This window comes from Schistocerca piceifrons, chromosome 6 (genome assembly GCF_021461385.2).
Source record: "Schistocerca piceifrons isolate TAMUIC-IGC-003096 chromosome 6, iqSchPice1.1, whole genome shotgun sequence".
NCBI classification, from domain to species: domain Eukaryota; kingdom Metazoa; phylum Arthropoda; class Insecta; order Orthoptera; family Acrididae; genus Schistocerca; species Schistocerca piceifrons.
This window is the reverse complement of record NC_060143.1, coordinates 488,200,172-488,224,105: the sequence shown is the minus strand read 5'-3', so window position 1 is coordinate 488,224,105 and position 23,934 is coordinate 488,200,172. Positions and strand designations below refer to the sequence as shown.

Here is a 23,934-nt window from a genome sequence, read left to right as displayed (position 1 = left end):
ATGTGGCAAGAGCAAACAAAATGCTAATACCCCCTGGGCAGCAGTTCAGGCCTTGTAGTGTGGACGCATGGATGCAAACCAGATCGTATATACTCCCAGTTGTAGTTCAAATGGCTCTGAGCACCATGGGACTTAACATCTGAGGTCATCAGTCCGCTAGAACTTAGAAATACTTAAACCTAACTAACCTAAGGACACCACACACAACCATGCCCGAGGCAGGATTCGAACCTGCGACCGTAGCAGCGGCGTGGTTCCGCACTGAAGCACCTAGAACCGCTCGGCCACAACGGCCGGCATGTGTAGTTCACTTGAAGTCCAGGTACGTCATGCAAAAAACATCAGGTCGTCAAGTTTGCGATGTGTTTGTGGGAAGAAAGAGAAAAAACAACAACATCCCATGTATGCACATATTAAGATACAACATGTAAAAATGTCTGTAATTGTACTTGTTTCACCCATTTCCCATGTACATCCAAATGTTTATTTGAGTACCGTGTAAAAATACGAGAGTTGACCAGAAACTAAGATCCGATCGGTCGTGATATGAACACCACAGTGAAAACCCGATGAAGCTTTGCACATATGTGTTGGGTAGTGTCTCTAGTATGACCGGCGATCGCAAAAGACGGTCTCTTCAGTTGTGAGCGTACTGTGAGCGAGTAGAGGTGCCTAGAACAACGATGTCTCCTGCGAAGTATGAGGGTCCGCTGAGAGGCTTCGCCTTAACGAATGCAGCCCACCTAACGCAACTGCCACGCACTACCTTCTGCAGGGGCAGTGAAGACATTCCTGCAGCCTTTTCGATGGGAAGTGTTCGATCACCCACAACACAGCTCTAATTGGCTCGTCCTGAGTATCATCTCTGTTCACATGAAACATTGGATACGAAGACAACACTTGGAGAAAATTATTGGAAAGCACAGGCGGCTGCCTTCTATGACAATGGTGTTGGAAATATGGTATAACGCTCCGACAAATGTCTACGTCGGAGCGGCGACTATGTAGAGAAGTATCTGGAAAGAGTAGCTAACTTTTTCAAATAAAATGTTTCTGATTTTCACTGTGGTTTCCATTTAGCGACTGATCGGAACACACTTTCTAGACAACCCTCGTATGAAATACATTGGTCAAGCAATTTTCGAGATTTTTGGTGAGAACGGTATACAAGGACTTGTCTTTATATTGTGAAATAGATAAAGGCAATCCTCAAGCAGTTATTACCTTTCTTGCCTGCTCATACCGATGAACAGTTGCCAGCCTGTATGGCGTCTCAGGCATGAAGGCGAAACTGATGATGAAGATGACTGCAGGAACGACGTTCACGTACAGGACGACGTAGTAAGGCAGGAAGGCGCCGATCACGTACGCGAACAGGATGCCGCTGTTGCACAGCAGGGGCAGCATGCAGCCCAGGCTGCCCCGCACCTCGTCGCTGGCCGTCTCGCTGACGTACAGCGTCGTCAGCATCAGAGTGCCAATACACTGCACACCTGCCAGCACCCTGCAAGCCGAGGTGGTCAGGGAGATGCGAAGTACTTTCGATACGGACTTAAAGCCAAAACTTCACAAGGATACCTGAGAAGCTGTGCCATAGACTTCGTGAGGCTATACCTGGCTGTGACTTAGGATCTTCTATCCCTGCTCACTACTGGCCATTAAAATTGCTACACCAAGAAGAAATGCAGATGATAAACGGGTATTCATTGGACAAATATATTATACTAGAATTTACATGTGATTACATTTTCATGCAATTTGGGTGCATAGATCCTGAGAAATCAGTACCCAGAACAACCACCTCCGGCCGTAATAACGGCCTTGATACGCCTGGGCATTCAGTCAAACAGAGCTTGGATGGCATGTACTGGTACAGCTGCCCATACAGTTTCAACACGATACCACAGTTCATCAAGAGCAGTGATGGCGTATAGTGACGAGCCAGTTGCTCGGCCACCATTGGCCAGACGTTTCCAATTGGTGAGAGATCTGGAAAATGTGCTGGACAGGGCAGCAGTCGAACATTTTCTGTATCCAGAAAGGCCCGTATTGGACCTGAAACATGCGGTCGTGCATTATCCTGCTGAAATGTAGGGTTTCGCAGGCATCGAATGAAGGGTAGAGCCACGGGTTGTAACACATCTGAAATGTAGCGTCCACTGTTCAAAGTGCCGTCAATGCGAAGAGGAGGTGACCGAGACGTGTAACCAATGGCACCCGATACCATCACGCCTGGTGATACGCCAGTATGTCGATGACGAATACACGCTTCCAATGTTCGTTCACCGCGATGTCGCCAAACACGGATGCGACCATCATGATGCTGTAAACATAACCTGGATTCATCTGAAAAAATGACGTTTTGCCATTCGTGCACACAGCTCCGTCGTTGAGTACACCATCGCAGGCGCTCCTGTCTATGATGCAGAGTCAAGGGTAACCGCAGCCATGGTCTCCGATCTGATAGTCAATGCTGCTGCAAACGACGTCGAACTGTTCGTGCAGATGGCTGTTGTCTTGCAGACGTCCACATGTGTTAACTCAGGGATTGAGACGTGGCTGCAGGATCCGTTGCAGCCATGCGGATGAGATGCCTGTCATCTCGACTGCTAGTGATACGAGGCCGTTGAGATCCATCACGGCGTTCCGTATTACCCTGCTGAACCCACAGATTCCATATTCTGCTAACAGTCATTGGATCTCGACCAACGCGAGCAGCAATGTCGCGATACGATAAACCGCAATCTCGATAGGTTACAATCCGACTTTTATCAAAGCGATGGTACGCAGTTGTTGGAAGTCTCCTGCAGAAGTAATGAGCCACGCTGCCTGTAAAGCCAACCGTAATTGCGAAAGGATTTATGTGGTGCAATCTGGTTGGCCAAATAATTTGCTCGAATTGTCCAGAATATTCTTCAAACCATTTGCGAACAGTTGTGACCCAGTGACATGGCACCATAAAAATCCCATCGCTCTAAATGGTCTCCAAGTAGTCGAACATAGCTATATCCAGTCGTTTCAGTTGGACCAGAGGACCCAATCCATTCCATGTAAACGCAGTTCACTCCATTATGGAGCTACCACCAACTTGTACGGTGCCTTGTTGACAACTTTTGTCCACGGCAGCTAGGATAGTACGCTACACAACCCTACGATCAGCTTTTACCAGCTGAAATCGGTGCTCATCTGACCAAGCTGCGGTTTTCCAGTCGTCTGGGGTGCAACTGATATGGTCACAAGACCAGAATAGATGCTGCAGCTAGCAAAGAAACTCGCATGAGTCATCTGCTGCCATAACCCATTAACGCCAAATTTTGCCTCACTGTCCTAACAGACACATTCATCTTACGTCCTACGTTGATTTCTACTTTTCTATTTGCACTCATAACTCTACGCCGTCGTTCGTCACTGCGTTCTCCGCAGTGAGAGGCAATTCCTAAAGTTTGGTATTCTCGGTACAGTCTTGCACTGCGGATCTCGGAATATTGAATATCCTAACGATTTACGAAACGGAATGTAAACGGTACGACCGCAATCTGTAAACGTGCATATCGTGATGCCACTACTTTTGTCATCTCAGTGTATGATGAACGAAGCAGGACTGGCTCACTTCGCTAAAAGCATCAAACATAGGTTTCAGTTTCAGAATGAAGTCTCTGAGAATGTGAAGAAGTGAATCATGGAATGTGAGAATTACTTACTTGTTCTATAGTTCATATTCACTTTAAAAGTTGTTATGTTAAACCTGCCAATAGAACAAACATAAAACCTATGAGAAAAAAATGTTATGGAACATATTTATAAGGCTACTTGTGAGCTGTTAAGGATTTTCGTCTGAAAAGACTGATATTTCTCTTCAAGAATTCGGCTGTAATATACAAGGAGATGCTCAAGGTTACTAAATAATAAGTTTGGGCAGTAAGCGCTCTGCTCTGCCATTGGCTGGCTTAGTGACGTCAGCGTGGAAGCAAACGCTCACAAGCAGACGACACGGCATGCGCGTTTACGTCAAGTTTTTGGCGGAAGATTTTGTTTATACCAGAATTGAGATGTCTAAACTGCTTTTCTGCTGCTAAACTATCACAGTTAAAACTGATGAGTTATATTCTTTCTCAGCTTATGCCTCACACATCGGTAAAATATCAGATCACAACCACACTGACACACACTTGAAATTCGAAACCTCGGCTCAAATAAATCAGAAACTATTCATTTAATCGCATTGAAATGAATTTACTTAAGAGCTCGAAGTTGCACACACTTGTTTGTAAGAAAAGCATTCCTTCTGTCTACAGCCGCTATAGTATTCATGAAAGTAACTTTATCCATGTCTGGAAAAAAAACTGTCATCTGTACATGTACTCTTATTATGATGTTTCTTATTTGGTGACAGCTTTTCCAGAGTTTCCAGAGATCTCTTATGTAGTTCTCGTTTCTTATACCGTTTGGTTCTGTCTTCTGTTGCGGGTGACGCATTGACAGTCGCACTACTGCACGGTAAATTGCACGAAGGAACTGTATCTGGCTTGAGCATTCTTTTTCGGGGCAAATTAAGCAATTCAGACTGTAAATCCCTTAAGTAATCTGTTTCTGCGAAGTGGCAAGAACATATTCGTGCATGCACAACATTTACACTGTATTTCCTACAACATTTCGACAACCATAGTTTTTGTAATGTTTCATTACGCGGGAAACTGTATCACATTACGTCAGTTCCCTTTGTGCTCCGGTTGTAGGAAAAACAGGCCGTAAAAGCAGAGCCTGGCATTGTAAAAATTAATTTTCTCACTCACTTGTAGATTCTCCAATAAGATTTTCACAGGACGAACCATAAACTATAGAGCTGGCGAACACAATGTTGATCCCGCTGTCCACTATCGCTAACTATTTCAGTTCCGAATCAAATATCAATTACAGCAAAAACCGTTAACACTCCCGCATTCCGAATGTTTCCGCTGTTGACTGAGTACCTCAGAAGAAAGAACTCAATCAAAATACTCCTTCAAACACAAAACAACGCAAGAAAAACAATCACACACAATTCGAACTGTGTACTGTTTGGCACAGCTGCTTCCACCGTGACGTCATGCGCACAACTGAGAAAACACGTTGCTTTCTACGCATAGCTTTCTGCGCCCCCCTGGGAGATGCTAAAGATGAGTATCCTTAATCTTCTTTTGAAGAAACTTCATTTTTCTGCCAGCCATTTTATTTCTCAGGGTAAATTATAAAGAAGTTACACAACTGCATATTTGACCATTTTCTGTAACAAAGTTTTCTGTAACGCAGATAATTCTTCCTTCTAATACTTTACTTGTGTATCCATGTTACTGTCGGAGTAATGGAGTGCTGATAAGACAATTTCATAAGTGACCAAATGCACTATGGTGGTGTGATTAATATTCCCAGCTGCTTACTTTCTCTTGTGATGAACATTTTTTTATGTAAGTGAGTAATTATCCCAGAATATTATCGCAAATGGCATCAATGATTGAAAATCTACAAAACGTTATCTTCCTGATTGCTGAATCTCCTGTTGACAATAACTCTTATGGCAAAAATATACGAATCTAAACGTCCTAGGAAATCCACTACATGGCTTTTTAAGTTTCAGTTTTCCTCAATATGCATACTAAAAAATTTAGAACCATTATTTATACTTATGGTAAGTTCGTAAGTGGTGGGAGATTATTGACTGTGAAAAGCTCCTATTCCATTAAATTTCGGGCGTGCAGCCAAATAAGTTCCACTCTATCTAATATTTCGGCCCTATACCGCTCGCCCATCTTCAGAAGGAGCCGAAAGACTTTCAGCTCACTCTGGGGATGGCCGAACGGTACTCAAACGAAATAACAGAAGTGGAATTTAAATGGCTGCACACCCGATATTTAATGGAACAGTCATTGCAACGCAAAAGCTAGTAGACGAATATGGTGTGTTTTTCCATAGTTTAAACTTGGGAAAGGATAGCATTGTATTGGAGGCTTATTCTTACGTAAAGATGCTGAAAATTACGTGGACTGATAAGAAATGAGGTCCTCCACGGAAACGGCAAGGAAAGTATGAAGAAAACGATGACTAGAAGAACAGACACAGTATGTTAAACAGAGCCATAGAAGGTAGAACCTGTTCGGGAATAAAGAGATTGGATTTCTTTTTTCGTCATTCTTGATGCGCCCCCCACGAATTCCTCTCCAGTGCCAGCATTTTCTTCTCAGAGTACCAATTATAGCCTACGTCCTCAATTACATAGGTGTCCAAAATTAAAGCAACAAACCGCTATTTCCCCTATTGTGTCTAATTCACGGTATAATCATGCAAACTGTCAACAGATGTCCGTATAAGTGTGTCTGGCTCGGACAATCATGTCAGCGATGACGTCAGGGAACCTATCAAACGGGTAGTGTGTGCCTGGTAGTCCGACATTCACAATCGTTGTGTACACAGTCACAGATGGTAGTGTATGGCACAAAGAAGACGCCAGAGAAGACGCCTATTGCTGCCAGAGGTGGTAACAACCCATGTTGAACACATTAAAAAGTTACCGGAATGTGTCTGAAAATACGTTAATTTGGGAAGAACGAAGAATATTTTTGTCTATCGTTATGCATGTTGCAGTTGTTTATGATCTGTGTTATTTACTATCGCATACACTGTTTTGTGGAAAAATAAATGCAATCTCGCAAAATTTCCTTTTGTTTCTTTAATTTTAGACACCAGTGTATTTGCCAGATGTATTCCAGTATGTGTCTTCCTCTACAGTTTTTACTCCATAGCTCTCTCTAGTACCATGGAAGTTATTCCCTGATGTGTTAACGGATGTCTTATCGTTCTGTCCCTTCCTCTTGTCGGTGTTTCCCATATGTTCTTCTCCTTGGCTATTCTGCAGAGAACCACCTCATTCCTTACCTTATCAGTCCACTTAATTTTCAAACATTTTTCTGTAATATCACATCTCAAATGCTTCTATTTTCTTCTGTTCCGGTTTACCAATTATCCATGTTTCACAAACATACAATGTTGTGCTGCAAACGTACACACTCAGAAATTTCTTTCTCAAATGAAGGCCTATCTTTCATACTAGTAGACTTCTATTAGTCAGTAATGTCCTCTCTGCCAATCCTAGTCTGCGTTTTATGTCCTCATTGCTCTGTCCATCATGGGTTATTTTGTTGCCTAGATAGTAGAATTCCTTAACTTGATCTAGTTGGTAATCACTAAACCTGATGTTAAATTTCTCCCTGTTCTCATTTCTGCTACTTTTCTTTACTTTGGTTTTCTTCAATTTACTCTCATCTATACTCTGTTTATTCCATTCAGCAGATCTTTTAATTCTTCTTCGCTTTCACTGAGGATAGTAATCTCATCCGCGAATCTTATCATTGATGTCCTTTCACGTTCAAGTTTAATTCCACCCTTGCGCGTTTTCTTTATTTCCCTCACTGCTTCTTTGATGTGTATATTGGCCAGTAGGGGCGAAAGATTACATTTTCTTGCATTATTTTTAATCGAACACTTCGTTCTTGGTCTCTCACTCGTATTGTTCCGTCTTGGTTCTTGTAAATATTGTGTATTACCCGTCATTTCCTATAGCTTGCCACTATTTTTCTCAGAATTTTGACTTTTATTGATGCTGAGTCTGTTCCTCTGACAATCATTCCTCTGACGTTTCTTTACATTTCTCATGCAAACATTTCACCGTAGCTTTCCTGCACTTCCTAGCTATTTAATTCCTAGCAGACTTGTATTGCTGAATTTCCCTTTATATTTTTGTACTTCCTTCTTTCGTCGATCAACTGAAGTATTTCTTCTGTTACCCGTGGTTTCTTCGCAGTTACCTTCCTTGTACCTACATGTTCTTTCCAACTTCTGTGACTGCCATTTCAGAGATGTTCATTACTCTCCAAGTGAACTGCCTATTGCGCTGTTTGTTATCACAGTATCTATAGCCTGAGAGAAATTCAAGCGCATCTCATCCTACCTTAATATTTCCGTACCCCACTTCTTTGCACATTGGTTCTTTACCTACTCTTTACCTACTCTTCATTACCATTGCGATCTGAGCTATATCTGCTCCTGGCTAAGCCTTACAATCCAATATCCGACTTGGGATTCTCTGGCTGATCATTATGAAATCTGACTGGAATCTTCCCGTATCCCCCGACCTTCCCAAATTTCTTGGGATTATTGGACAGAGTATACACTCTTATTAGCTAAAATTTATTGCAGAACTCAGTTCTTTCTCCTCTCTTATTTACGCGACCAAGCCTATATTATCCCATAACCCTTTCTTATTCCCCTACAGCCACATTCCAATCTCTATGACTATTCATTCCTATTTCCTCTTTGGACGTCGGCATGTACACATGAACTATTATTGTTGGTGTTGGTTTACTGTCGATACTGATGTGGACAACTTTATCACTGAACTGTTCACAGTAAGTCAGTCTCAGGCCGTCCTTCCTATTCATATCGAATCCTACTTCCGTTATACCATTATCTGCAGTTCTTTATATTATGCTAGTCCTGTCTGACCAGAATTCCTTGACTCATTTCCATTTCACTTCACTGATCGCCACTATACCTAGTTTGAGCAATTGCGTTTCCCTATTGAAATTTCCTAGCTTCCCTGTCACGTTCAACCTTTTGACATTCCATGCCCCAGTTTGTACAACCTTAACCTTTCGTTGCTTATTCACTGTTTTTCTCGTGATCACCTCCTTCTTGGCTATCCTCTGCAGGAAATCCGAATGAGGGACTTCTCCGGAATATTTTGCTAATGGAAAAATCATCATAACGATTTTGCTTTTTCAAGTACAGGGCACGTGTTCTGTGGATACACATTACATTTTTTTTCTTTTTTAATGCAATGGTTTCCTTTGCCGTCTGCATTCTCATGGCGTTGATCGTTGGCTTTATAGGCAGTTTCATCCTAAGGGCAAGAGAGTGTCCTGAACCTTTGCCCGCTCCCCCATCATCTTTGACAAGGCGTTTGGCAGTGCGAGGTTGTCTTCTTATGCCGGAAGTCTTCGGCTGTCATTACTGATGGTTTTTATTCGATATCTGAGCATTAGAGAGGTTCGAACCGAGGACCCAGAACGTTTAGGTGATTAGTCAAAGACGCTACCCCTAGACCACAGGTGGAATATATACACAAGACTATTGAGTGTGTATGTGCTGTTCTGAGACGAAGAGAGTGGCACAGAGAGAAAGTCGTGGCTGGCTGCAGCTGCATCTAAAGAAAACTTTGATGATCTTCCCATTCCCAAAAGAAGTAAGTTGTAATATAGTGACTGCAGTCTCGAAAGACTATCACTCTTACCTTGCAATGTAGAGAGCTTCGATCGAAACCGAGAACATCTGGATGATCAGGCTAGCCAGCAGCGGAGTTATTATGACGTATCCGAGCGTTTTACGACCCATATGTGCGCTGGCAACCGCAAACAGGGGAATGACGACGAGCGAGCTGAGTAACAGTAGAGACGCCACCCAGGATGCCTCGTCCGCCGTCAAAGGCCGGTCTCTGAGGCCGCTCTCTGCAGACACCAGCTGCGGCAGCGCCATCGCCGGCCACACCATGGATGAGCCCGTGGCGAACGTGTTCAGGTTCACTGAGCAGGCACATCATACAGTCAACAGACACTTTGTTGAAATTGAAAGTAAAATCATCGACATTACAAGTGCAAGAGGAATTCTAATGTTAGAAGCAGAGGAGAGAGCGGATAATTGAGAAATGTGCACTTAAGGCTCTACAAAGACGAAGAACTGTCTGTTGACGTGACAGAAGAAGAAATGAGAACCGATGTGCTGGGCATGAGGGATCCGGTATTAGGATGGCTTGGAGAAAATTAAAGGTTAGGTTAGGTTAGTGGTGTTTAACGTCCCGTCGACAACGAGGTCATTAGAGACGGAGCGCAAGCTCGGGTTAGGGAAGGATGGGGAAGGATATCGGCCGTGCCCATTCAAAGGAACCATCCCGGCATTTGCCTGAAACGATTTAGGGAAATCACGGAAAACCTAAATTAGGATGGCTGGAGACGGGATTGAACCGTCGTCCTCCCGAATGCGGAGAAAATTAAAGCAGCATCTTAGGCTGTGGAGTGGAAGTGGCTGGATGTGACACCATTTATTTGCATCTCTGTTATTGAACAAACGCACTTACTAATTATTATTAAAATTAAATGGGAGAGTTAAGACAGGAAATAGAAGGCACTATTGACAGCAGCTGCGTCGGGACCAGTAAGACGGAAGCTCTAGTTCTGGCTCACTTGGCTCAGTCCTGGCGTCCTTTCCTTCTAATATAGTCAAAATATCAAGGCTAACTTATTTATTTTCCTTTAAAAAACGCCTGTTTTATTATAAATTACTTACAAAAATTAAGAAAAATGAATATCTTTTTATCACGTTCACTTATTTTAATTTTTTTCTCACAATAGGTGAACTTAAGACAAAAATAAAATATTTCTTCCTTTTATAAAAGGTGCACGTAAGAAAAAAATCTTTCGTTAGTTGGTTAAATTCCGAAAAGTTATTTACAGAATATTTCTTTTTTGTTTCTAGCACACATTTTATTTTCAGCATCCATATATAGCGGAAAAAAACATTAGATTTGATTAAAAGTAGCTGGAATTTAAAAGGGGATAAAAAATAGTAAAATCAAAAAGTAGTCAAAAATGGGTAGCTGAAAGTAGAGTGAAGTGATCGTGTTACCTACATGAATGGGATAAACCAAATAATTTTGATTGTACAAAAATGAGTGAAAATGAGTGTAATTTTGTATACTGCAAAAAAACTGGATATATTTTCGAAGTAGAGCTAGAATATCCAAAAGAATTACGTAATTTATATGAAGATTTACCATTCGCTCCTGAAAATGTAATATTACCTGGAACTAAAGAAAATGAGTTATGGACTACTTTGAATGACAAATGTAATTATGTAGTTCACTGTACAAATCTCAAACAGTATCTGTCTCTAGGAATGAAAATAACAAAAATACATAAACTCTTAAAATATATAGATTTGAATACTCAAATGAGGATGCAATCGAAGTATTATTTTGAATAAGATTTCTGCAAGTTGAGTAATTCTGTTTTTGGGAAGACAATAGAAAATATAAGAAACAGAGTGGATATAAAATTAGTGTCAGATAGACAAAAGCGCGATAAATTAATAGCTAAGCCAAACTGTACAGAAAGAACGATGTTTAATGAAGATCTTATTGCCAGTCATACCAATAAGAAAAAAACCACATTTAATAAACCGATCTACGTTGGTATGAGTGTAATAGAATAATGAAACAGGAATATGGAGAAAATATTGAGTTATATTATCAAAATATGGAGAGTTATATCTACAATATAAAAACTTAAGATTTCTATGAAGACATGAAATCGACGATTGATTACTTTGATACAAGTGGTTATCCAACAGATAATATTTATGGTGTTCCATTATTAAACAAGAAAGTTTAAAGAAAAATGAAAGACGAATGCAATGGAAAAGTAATGGAAGAATTCTGTGGCTTCAAAGTAAAACTTATGCTTATAAAGTTGATGATAAAACAATGAAACAATGTAAAGGTGTTAAGGAATCTGTTGTTAAAAATAAAATAAGCTTAGAAGATTACGAAGATTGCTTGTTTAACACTAGAGAACAATATGCAACTACGAATTTGATTATTTGATTTGAAGTAAAAAAAGATGGAATTTAGTCAAATCAAATAAAAGGACTTAAGTAGACATGATGACAAGATATATGTTTTGGAACATAAAATAGATACATTACCATACAGACATTACACATTTGAAAAAATCTAATAATTGTTTTTTACATAAATGGAGACTCTAATCAAGAAGCTCAACAGCTTAAAAAAATAAGTGAGTTAGAGATAAATGATTAGTGTAACATTAGCGGTTGTGAATATTTGCCAGTCTCTGTCGCCTTCATTCTAGAGCCACGCTACTGCTACAGTCACAAGTTCGAATCCTCCCTCGGGCATGAATGTGTGAGATGTCGTTAGATTAGTTAGGTTTAAGTAGTTCTACGTCTAGGGGACTGATGAGCTCACATGTTAAGTCCCATAGTGCTTAGAGCTATTTGAACCATTTGTTAATATTTTAATGCTAGATATGGAGAAAAAAGTTGTGTGGAGATTAATAATGAGTTTAAGATTATCTTACCAGTAGGTATTCTAAGTTACTGAATGGGATTTTCAAATAGCTGAAGAAGGGCAGATGGAATAGAGATATAAAGGAATGAAGAAACTTAAAAATAAAAATAATGAATTTCATGATCTGTAATTCACTCTCTGAATCTGATAAAAGTTTTATATTTTCCTATTAAAATTTATAATCTTTAAATGGACAATACCAAACAGCTAAAGGGGTGTAGTAATTTTATGGATAATTTTTGTAACAAAATACAGTGAACTGATAAGCCAGTAAATTAAAAAAAAAATCATTCATTCTGCATTAACCATAATTCACTTACTTTTTTTCTTACATGCACCTTTTATAAAAAAAGTTTACTTTTTTCCTTACATTTACTTTTTGTGAGAAAAGAAAACTTTTTTATAATAAGTGAGTATCACAAGAAAAATATTTATTTTTGCTAATTTTTCCAAGTAATTTATAATAAAATAGGCATTTTTAAAATGAAAATAAGTGAGTTAACGCTGAAATTTGTAGTATACGAGGAGGAAAGTACCGTTTTTGGATAACTGACCCAAATGAGACAACTAGCCCTTTCCTCCTACTGGGATTTTCATGCAGAACCAGCGGCGACAGCTGAAAAGTGTGGCAGACTGTGATCCGAACTCGGTATCTTCTGCTTACTAGGCAGTTTCGTTAACCACTGAACGTCTTAGACACAGTGTTTATCACAACTGCACGGATTATCTCCATACATCTCTCGTTCGTCTCACATTCCCACCTAACCCCACCTGTCCCCTGTCACTGTGCTTGTCCTTCATGCCCGCTACTTTGACATGCAGGAGGTCGAACGTAACTGTGCATGTACACTGAAGGTGGTGGATTCATTGCCCAATCAACTGTACGAATAATGTGTCCGAATGAACAGACACCACAGGGAATCTGCAGCTGTGATACATATTGTGTAAATTGAAGTTTGGGGAGGGGTAGAAAGGAAATGAAATGAAAGGGACTGTTGATGACTGAAAGAACGGACATCACAAATTCATATAATTGATCACTTCACTGGGCAATGATTCCATCACGTTCAATGTGTATGTACAACCACATTGGACCCCTCGAAGTAGCGAGCATGGAATACATGGACGCTTATAGTGGATAAATGGGGCTAGGTGGGAGTGTAGGTTGACCGAGAGGTGTGCTGAGATGCTCTGCCCGACTGCGATGACCATTATATCTGCTTGGTGTAGTGGTTGACAGTGGTTAATACAGCTGGCTAGTAAGCAGGAGATCCCAGGTTCAGATCCCAGTCAGGCACAAATTTTCACTCCATGCTGCTGATTCCGTCTAAAGATCCCAATGCATGTGACATCAATGGTCCCTTCCCTTTACTTTCTCCCCCATCCACGTTCAGTTTACGTACTTTACACAATATGTATCACAGCTGCAGATTCCATGTGGTGTCTATTCTTTCTGACATGAAAGAAATATTAAAAAATCTTATAACCCAAAAGTAAGTTCTGGCTGAACATACTACAAACCATAAATTACAGAATAAATTAACACGTGAACAGTAAAAGCCAGATGTGAGGCACAATATAGACTATTGAAACTAAAATTTAAAATACACAGAATAGATCAATAAGCATGAACATATGGTAAACACACAATCCTGGGTTAAGACAATATTCTTGCAAGACAGAAAATATTCTCCTCTGCACTCTAGGTGTCATTTGACCAAACAGAATAGTATCAAATAGTAAGCTCATAGAACAAACAAACACAGCTGAACACTAAACAGGTATTGTAGTGTGTTACTTGATCGAAGTTTGACACCTTCAGAAAGAATATTTTACCAAGCACTTGGTCAAAAAGGATTGCATAAATGGCATCAAGGAACTGTTAGTTACACACTGCAAGACATAAGAGCTTCATATGGGAGTGTCCTTCAGCAGTCTTGTGTACAAGGCACACAGCACTAGATACTGTCTCATCCGTGCACTCTAGACATAGCCTTCTTGAGCATCAGAACAAAACTGGCCAGCCTGTTCTCCAAGGGCTTAACGTCAGGGGTATGCATAATTGGCATCAAGGAACAGACAAACTTTCAGCATGCTGGATTAGTTTGGCTCAGCAACTTCTGTTAGTCAGTAGAACGAAAAACCAGTCCGAGTTGCAAATTTGTACTTTTTATTCATTTGGTGACTAGTTTTTGGCCCAGAACTGGTCATCAAATGAATAAAAGTAAAAATTTGCAACTTGTACTGGTTTTCCATTCTAATAATTACAGATTGTAAGACATGAGAGCTTCACATAAGAGCTTCCTTTAGCAGCCTTATGTAGGAGGCAGCCAGTACTAGGTACTTCCACAACTGCCCATTCCAGGAGTAGCCTCACCAGGCACCACAACAGAACAATCTAGCTATTCAATAAAAATGTCCATTCACAGCACCCATGAGCTGGCCAACCTGCACCCTACCACTATAAAATCGTAAACACAAAGGCGAACCTGTTGGTGCAGACCTGCTCTGCAGAGCGGGTTGGCCAACTGGTAGACCTGTGAATGGGTGGCTTCAGTGCTTGGTGCCACACTCTCTCACATCATCAGCCATTAATCCTTAACCGACTCCACAGGCACATGCTTCAAACTGAGGATATTCCATCGATCCCCAACAAAATGACTTCCGCACACAGTGGACACTAGCTAATTGATTCAGATTGGTGCTTGCGCATCTCTGCTCTAGAAACCACCCCTTTCTGGCAGGATGAGGAAACTGCTGCAACCATTGTGCCACCCACTTAGCAGGCCAAAGATTTATGTGTACCTTGAAATCTCGACAATATCTACTTTGCCCTACTTCATGCTTTGAAGAAGGAATGTCTGAATCCAAACCAAAGATGCATCGGGGTTCTGTTTCGCCTCTTAGGGATACATGCATTTTATAAAAGTCCCAGAGGAAAGCACAATAAATATAAAAACCAAAATTACGCGTCAGCCATGCCATAACGAAGTTTAAGTGAGAAATATAACACTCCCTTGCTGTTGTGATCTCCTTAAAAAGAACATTTCCAGGAGCAACAAATTTAAGATTTTGGTAAGACCCAAAAACTGTGGTAAGAGCTTTCCAATCATCTTCGCTCTCGTACTAACAATTCTGTCAAAATTTCTCAGGTGGATTTGTGCCCCTATGCTAAGCTATTCGATCATGTTCTTTATTACAGTGTTTAGCTTTCTGCCTATTGGCTACTTGAATGTTTTTCCTGGCATGACCCTACTTCTCATGAATGTGTTCAGTAGTTGTCCTGTTGGATAGTAATTCATCAGTGGACTGTAGGCTAGACATGGGCGATTTTGGCTGAAAGACAAACATAAATTTTGCTGGAGTATCCTTACATGTCTCTTGTGTGCCATGTTTGAACTATTGAAGACATACATCAACCACTCCAAGATCTCATCCCACCAGTTATGGTCGTCATGATGGTACACGATTAACGCAGCCCAAAGTTTCCGATTAATGCTATTAGCAGAAAAAGGTTTCAGATAATACGGAATGCAGACAGCTCTCCATGCTTCCATCCTACATTCTGTTTCGAGTCACGCATTCATATCGCTTCAACAACTTGTTGACAATGCGTTTTTTTGAGCAGAATGTGTCATATGTATATTTACGTTTATAGTGAGACTAAACATTTTAGTATTCTGTAGCAGATTGTTAGCGTATCGCCTATTGGAAACATAAAACAATATTTTGCCTACTCTGTTGAAAAATCCAATGTCAGCAAGTCCGTAAAAAAATTGCGAGCAGCAGGAATGCATTACTGGAAACAGACTGTTGGATAGAAGCATGAAGAGCTCTGCTTTTTGCAGCGTTTCCAGTAGGTTCTATAATCACAATCTTGTGTCACACAAGGTGCGGTGTCATGAAAAGCATATCTCAAAAAATACTATAGCTTGCTGGTGTATGGTTCAGATAGCTGGACAAGTGCTAGATGTTTAGAGACCATCCCAAAAACTCTCTCTGCTGCTAAAGTAGCTGAAACTGGCTACATCACAAAGATGTTTGACAATTCTGTGACTGTCGATTTACCCCCTCCAGTGACACAGAATTGTTGTTCTAAATTGAATTTATATTTTCTTGCCATTGTGATGAAATATTGTGAACGATTCTCATCTAACGTATGACAGTGAGGTTAAAATTAAAATTTTGGACTGCTGGAAGGCAATTCAGCATATAAATGACCTTTACAATTCAACATATAAATGACCGTTGCTCTTGTCTTTCGCTGCACGAACCGTTTGCCTCTCTCTTTGACAGATGCAGCAACAGAAATGAGACAGTACATGAAATGTATTCACAACTGCGATTATGGACTTCTGTAGGTGGTATAATGGAATGACGACGATGAAAGTTTGTGCCGGGCTTGAGCTCGGACACGAATTTCTCTCTTCTTGCGAGCGGTCATCTTATCTTATGACTAGCCGATCACGACTCATGGCCACATTCAAACTTCCATATGTCGTCAACCATGTGTTTACAACCTCTACGCGTACATCAGTTATGTATATTCCCATACAAGGGAGACATTATACTTGAAAGACGCTTGCCCGGTGTCGGCTGATAAATATGATATTGCAGTCCGAAGGAACTTTGCACCGTAATTCGGTCCGAAGGAACTTTGCACCGTAATTCGGAATATCACAGGCACTGCAGTATCGTATCACAACGAGAGAGTATTCGCATCAGCGTCGTTTTACTAGATGTGTGCCATGTCACCAATTTCTTGAAGTTAATACAGCTATCGGCATAGATTCGAAACTCGCTGGAGTGCTGGTTTACTTCATGCCAGTTTTTTTCCTTACATAACGCAGCTGATAACTATCACAACGAAAGTCAGTAACAAAATCATAAGCACGTCTTTAAAGTCCATGCTGCATTTGTTTCAGAATAAAGAAACAACATTTCATAATCAGCAGCCTTCTGCTAGTGTCACAACTTCCAAAAATTATTACTATATTTCTATTATTAATTCGTTAATATCAACTCTTTGTCGGTCACAGTGCAGCTGGAATAATAGAAGCATTGTATCTTCACCACACAGAATACAGGATTATAAAGAGATGCCCTAGCATCCAGAGTCATGCATGAGGTGGTAATTAATTTTGATAGCGTAGTAGTTTCCAAAGACATAAATTCGGGATCTGTAGGGATTGGTCAAGCAATGTTTCCGATGCGAAAATACTGCAAGAACTCTATATTTTGCACAAGGGTGTGAGATTATATAAGTAGTTTTCGATTTCTCAAGGTAAATTTTGGCACCAGGCGTAGATATGCGAGACTTCTAGGTGGCAGCTACCGGTACTGATAGCTGATCGGAAATTGTGATTTCAGGATTGAACTATGTGGAGATTTAGAAGCTTGTGTTATGTATAGAATCCAACCTTTGACTAGCATCTTGGAACTGTGTCTTTGTTGAGCTTTTTGATGAAATTGCGGGGCTTTAGTTGCGGATTATGTGGGGACTAGCAGTGATTCATGTTTCCAGTTCAGTAAGAAGAATTTTGAACACATCTGAAGGCAATCAGACCGTTACGAAGATGAAGGTGGTATAAAACTTATGACTTGGTGATCCTCACCTCGCGGGTCAAGGCAGGGTTACTGAGCTTTAGCTTAACAATTTCGTTAATACCAAAGTGAAGGGAGTTTGTTTTTGGGCCCACCCATAAATTTTTCTCACAATGGCGTAGTTGCATCGAGTAGTGACATAGCATGCCGCGACATACCGGGACTGTGATGTTGATAGTAGTGGGTGATGGAAACTCTCCTTCAAGACTTCGAGTTACCAAAGTAAGTGACTGAAATGACTCGAAGAGACTCTCAGTGGCATATACTTATCATTTGTTCACCACGTAGGAGCGATTGTAACACAGAAATTCTTTTGAATGCAATGAATTTTGTTTGATCCCGATTTCTTCAAATTATTTCATCAGATTCATTTAATGTAAAACAGTAACCTTACCACATTTCAATTTCTTAACAGTTTTACGTTATTCCACGTTGATCTCAAGAAAGAGATGTGTAGTCTCCATGTCTATTTGTCGTTCAGGTTCTCCTCTATTTAAGTGGCACAAATTTTTTTTAGCTAAGCCAAAAGGGGTATCAGCAGACAAGTTCATGGGCACGAGGCCTATCTTGGAAGTGTTATTAATTACACATCATTGTTTGATAGGAATAGGCTTCGTTTGTGTGAAACAACCGGGAACCAAACTATGAGCAAAATCCGTCAAATATGAGGCTCTGCATTGGAACTCTGTCCCATGCTCACCTTCCTCTTACTTTGGTTTCTCTGTGTCTTTAGCTGCCTGAAAATTTAAAATCTCATCCAACAAGCACTTTTCACGTTTATGGATAAAGCATCTCTAGCAGTTATATTGTAATCATTGCATTAAATCATGCTTTTTGTTACTTTGGTTTTTGTAGACTGAATGACGGTTTTGCTTAAGGATGACATCTGTGAGGAATTGTTTGATCATCAGAAAATCTTCATAAGTGAGCACAAATTATATTCTAGGACAAAAGGAAGCCAGTGAGCACAGTGAATGTATAGTGCAACTATTCCTACAGATAGAAAAATGATAAATGACTTTTTCAATGACGTGGAATGCGTCACTATTCAAATGACTTTAGACACGCTGTTGCTAGAAGAGGGCCAAGTTCTTCTACCCCACATCCAAAACTGGATTTAAAGGGTGCCCTCAAAATGCTTGGGGGATTCTCCATTATGAAACTTCTGCTAGTGTTTCACAATTCCATCCTCATTTACTTTTATGTTTGCCATTGTTAAGTTTTGGGAATGAAAACATGGCACAAGTGGGCTGTAATCTGTATTATCTGTTCAATTAGCCAGTTTTAATGGTGAAGCGGAAAGCTTAAAAGATGTGTGTGAAAATTAGCCGTTGCTAAAATTGGCTAATCACACAGATAATAAACGTATTACAGCCTACTTGTATCATATTCCTATTCTGGAAACACACTGAGGCTCTTGACTTCTACAAAAATAAATAAATAAATAAATAAAAAATAAAAAAATAAACAAAAGTTGTTACGTACATATGTACTACGATCAAAATTAAGTATAGCATTATCTCTTTTATAACAACTTGTCAGTTTTCCTGTACAAGAAAATCCTGTAAACGTCAGCTACAAAGGGAGAAAGCTGTAATTCGCATGAAAATGCTGTGAGATGAAGCGCCTCTTTGGATGCACTTGAATAACTTTCCTTGTGCCCTGACCACACGTTTTTATTTTCAAAAACATCTTGCGCGTTTCGACTGCCGTTATTTTCAAAGGCAGTGTTATGTCAATCAAGATAATTGCTCATTACATACATTGTATCACGTCAACATTCTCAACTACTTCGCGCTTGTCTCGTGATTGGGAATGTTGACATGATACAGTGCATTTAATGAGCAATTTTATGCGACTGACATAACACTACCTTTGAAAGATGGAAAGTCGAAACGCGTAAGGTGCCTTTGGAAATAAAAGAAGTGTGGTGAAGACATAAGAACAGTTATTAAAGGAAGAAAGCGCGAATGACCTGAGATAAAACGACACTCAAGAGATCATCGGAATGGTGAACAACTGGAAATATGAAGAGGCGAGTATTTTGGTTAAGGTGCTCAAGAAAGGTCGTAATATTTCAAGAAGTTTTGAATGAGATGCATCTTACACGGCAGTATAGCTGGAACCTTCAGCAACTGGTTTATATGGCAAGGGTAATTTATACCTCCTGAGGCAATAAATTCTTCATCATTCTTTCGTTATGATGACATGTGGACACCGCAACTGTCGATCTTCTGTTTGCTTTCTACAGCATTAATGACACCTTCCTAATGAAGCTCATGTATATGAGATGCAGGAAAGTGTATAACTTCCGTTTGTCAGCAGTTAGTAAACTGAGAAATAACCAGAAGCCCTGTTTTTTATTATTTCTGCAGAATCCACGTACCTGCCTTTTCGCTTTTTTCTCGCCGCGAACGTTCGCTGATGTACAGGGAGTACATAAAGAACACTTTCAATTATTTACTGCACAAGAACTAAACTTTGTACTGATGTCATACATATTGCATTTTGAAGAGAAACTCTGAAAGTATTTTTTACAAACATTCGATATACGAACCATGAGTAACTTGGCAGACGTCAATACGGTAATGTGAATTCTTGCCATACCCGTCCCAGCATGGCATCGTCGACTGTGGCAGTCGCTTCCCGTATTCTCTCCCGGAGCTCTACTACATCACGTGGTAGAGGCGGTACATACGCCAGATTTTTAATGTGTCCCCACAGAAAAAAGTCACACTGAGTGAGATCTGATGATCGGGGAGGCCATTTCATGAAACAGCTGTCCCCCTTCTCTAGGACGGCCGATCCATCGATGTGGCAGCTTCGTGTTCAGATTCCCACGAACTTCACGATGAAAATGTGGTGGAGTCCCAGTCTGCTGAAAGATGAACGGAGAGTCCGATTGCATTTGAGGCATCAGCCATTGCTGCAACATGTCCAAGAAGGAATATCCAATGACAGTGCTCTCAGCGAAGAACAATGGTGTCTGCTTTGTACCCCAGATTCGACAATTATGCCTGTTCACTTTCCCATTAGTGTGAAAAGTGGCTTCGTTGCTAAAAATTAAGCGATCAACAATGCCATCCCCATCCTCATTCAATTGATACAAGTGCGAAGAGAATTAAAAACGCTTGTCTTTGTCGTCGTCGCTGAGCTTCTGCACTAGCTCCAACTTGGGTGGTTTCATAGACAGCTTCCGTCACAGTACTTTCCACAGTGTCATTGGAGCCATTTCGAGTTCACGGGATGCACGACGAACCGATTACTTTGGACTCCTTATGAATGTCTGTCATACACGCTCCACATTCACTTCACTCACACTAGGATGCCCGCTTCTCTTTGCGGGGCACAAGCAACCCGTAGTAGCGAATTTGTTGCGCCAGTGGTAAATGGCCGTCCTCCTTGGTGGCTTCTTATCGTACTTGGTTCTAAACATCTGTTGCAAAGCTGTAGAACACTTGTTTTTGTCGAACTCCAAAACAAAGAAAGCTCGCTGCGCACATGAACTCGCCATGTTTGCGACTAGCGCTTACTATCGGCAAATTACCAAACTACAGCGTGCCGGTATACATTAAAAAAAAGTTTCAGTGTTCGTCTTCAAAATGACGTATGTATGATATCTGTACAATGTTTGATTCTTGCGCAATAAATAATTAACAGTGTTCCTGGAGTTTATGTACACTCTGTACATAATGTTCAGCACTGTCATCCCGGGATTGGGGATTTTCCCGGCCCAGGAACTGGGTGTTTGTGTTGTCCTCATTATTTCATCACCTTCATCATCTTTCGTGACGGCGACTAGATTGGACTGTGAAAAAATTTGGACTTTGTAAAAAATGGGACTTTGAACGGGCGCTGATTACCGCGCAGTTGAGCGCCCCACAAACCAATCATCATCATCAACCGTCATCCCGTATTCTGACGTAGTTTCTCATACTTCTTCCCGAAAGAACGTTTGTTGAGCTGAACGTCCCATCCGAGTCATACATCCCAACGAACAGTGTTTTATATCATTAGCCTGTAGGATGCAATGGAGATGACTGAAATACACCCAGTAAACTAGGACAGCAATCCGAAAAGAGTATTTGTTGAAGATGCCCAATACTGGGAGCTTCACCTTTCTGCTGTCTATTGAAACGGCGATATTCAAATTGAGCTAGGTAATATCGGACCATTTTAAATAGGCTATGACTACTAACCGTTTGAGTCTTTTAGTTAAGGGAGGAAATTTACAACTCGTTGATTAAAACAAATGATTAATTTGTCCCAAAAGCGCTCTAGTAATGACACTGAATTTGTGTTTAATCTGAATCAGTAGTGCCTGCAATAACCAGAGGGCAATAAAATAAAAATAATGAAATTTTTTATCAAGTGTCTCAGATGTGGATAAGCAGTTAATAAAGTTAGACAAAGACATGTAACTGTGTTTCATTCTCCATACGTAGAAAAAGAAAGATAATGCACCACAGGTCAATTATATAAATAATGGGTAATATAAAGTCCTCCACTAAACCGCCGTTGCAGAAGAAACGCAGTTCTTACGGAAAACTGAGAACTGTTTGGCGAAGAACAAGGGGTTTGATATTCACGGTCAATGCGGGAGAAAACAGGGAGCGAGGAAGAAGGAGAGGACGAAAAACGATAAACGAAGAAAAAAGTGTTACGAAATAGAGCATCGTGTATATTACGAAGTATGAGAGATTTGTCGGTAGTGTTGTCGCCTGTTCGAACAAGTAGTACTTCATTTATTTGAGAAGGAAACTTACGATAGAAACGTGAAAAATTGTTATAACGTTAAGAATATGTCGATTTTCATGCCAAGTGAGATACATGCTAAGTCTCGTACGACAGTGAAAGGGTGTGGAAAGGGTTCTATATTCTTAACCAGATGTTAACCTACGGAATACGTTACAAGGCAATACTGCTGACCATAGCCAGCTTCGTAAGTAATTTCGTGGATCTGAAATCCAAAAGATATTCATTTTCATACTTTTGCCTCACAGAATACGTCCTATATATACAAAGAGAGGTGACGGAAATAATTTTAGGTCCGTTTGACATGTAACAGAAATGCTGGAAATAATTAATTTGCTGATGCCCAGAAAAACATTTTGTCTATCGCGCAAAGACTACTTTTTTAAATTTTGAGGACGGGTTTGGGTTGGGTTGTTTCGGGGAAGGAGACCAGACAGCGAAGTCATCGGTCTCATCGGATTAGGGAAGGACGAGGAAGGAAGTCGGCCGTGCCCTTTGAAAGGAACCATACCGGCATTTGCCTGGAGCGATTTAGGGAAATCACGGAAAACATAAATGGCCGGACGCAGGATTGAACCGTCGTCCTCCCGAATGCGACGGGTTTGGCATCAGATCCTCCATATACTACAGGTATATACATCGATTTCTTACAGGTTGTGAAGATCACGTGACTAGTAACAAATGGCAATGAGGCATGCATGTAAACACTGTTACCGCACTCCCTCTGTGACATAAGAAAAACACCCTCTGTGAAAGAGTGTCTAGAGATTAACTGGGTATGAATGTAGCTGCAGATGTAGTTACAGAAATTTGTGTTTTCAGTACTGCAGTATCCGTTGACAAAATTTGCTCTTTTGCTCAGTGACTGCCAATAATTCCTGTACGACAGACCGATGGGGAACTTCCATAGATTGTTCTCATAACGTAGTTCACAAGCTCCACAGGAACTTACGAAAAACGTAAACAATCAGCATTTTTAGATTTAGTTCTATTATGCTTATTTTGTGTGAGTCTGAACAGCACCCCCCCCCCCCCCCCCCCACACACACACACGCACATAACACAAGTTGAAATAACGGTATTTTTCGCCTTACCGACAACAGCAGCAAGTAGCTGGGGCCACGTAGCTGGCTTCTTTTCAGCCAACTGCACCTCTTCAACCATTCTCCCAATTGTGGTAGGTTTGGTATACGGCCATATCCCCGCAGTGTTTTTGAAGACACCTGCCACACTATAACCGTCAGCCACGCTGCACCGTTTGCTTGTGACGGCCTTCATTCCTGTACTTAACTGCTAGGAGACGTCGTTGCTTAAGTACCTACGAATAATCCGCGAGATTATCCACACGTGTCTGCGCAGGCGCCCAGATTTGCAAGGAACACGAGCACAGACTGGGAACATAA

General features: G+C 40.7%; 1 protein-coding gene across 1 annotated transcript in view; it reads right to left on the bottom strand.

Moving 5' to 3' along the window:
• The window catches only part of LOC124803405 (facilitated trehalose transporter Tret1-2 homolog), a 39,611-nt gene extending 15,916 nt beyond the window's left edge, over nt 1–23,695 (bottom strand). The window contains exons 1-3 of the mRNA XM_047264589.1: nt 23,626–23,695; nt 9,323–9,611; nt 1,225–1,504 (exon numbers count right to left, since the gene is read on the bottom strand). Of these exons, the coding sequence (XP_047120545.1) occupies nt 1,225–1,504; nt 9,323–9,611; nt 23,626–23,695 (639 nt within the window). The remainder of the gene's footprint in view (nt 1–1,224; nt 1,505–9,322; nt 9,612–23,625) is intronic.
• Between the last annotated feature and the right edge of the window lie 239 nt (nt 23,696–23,934).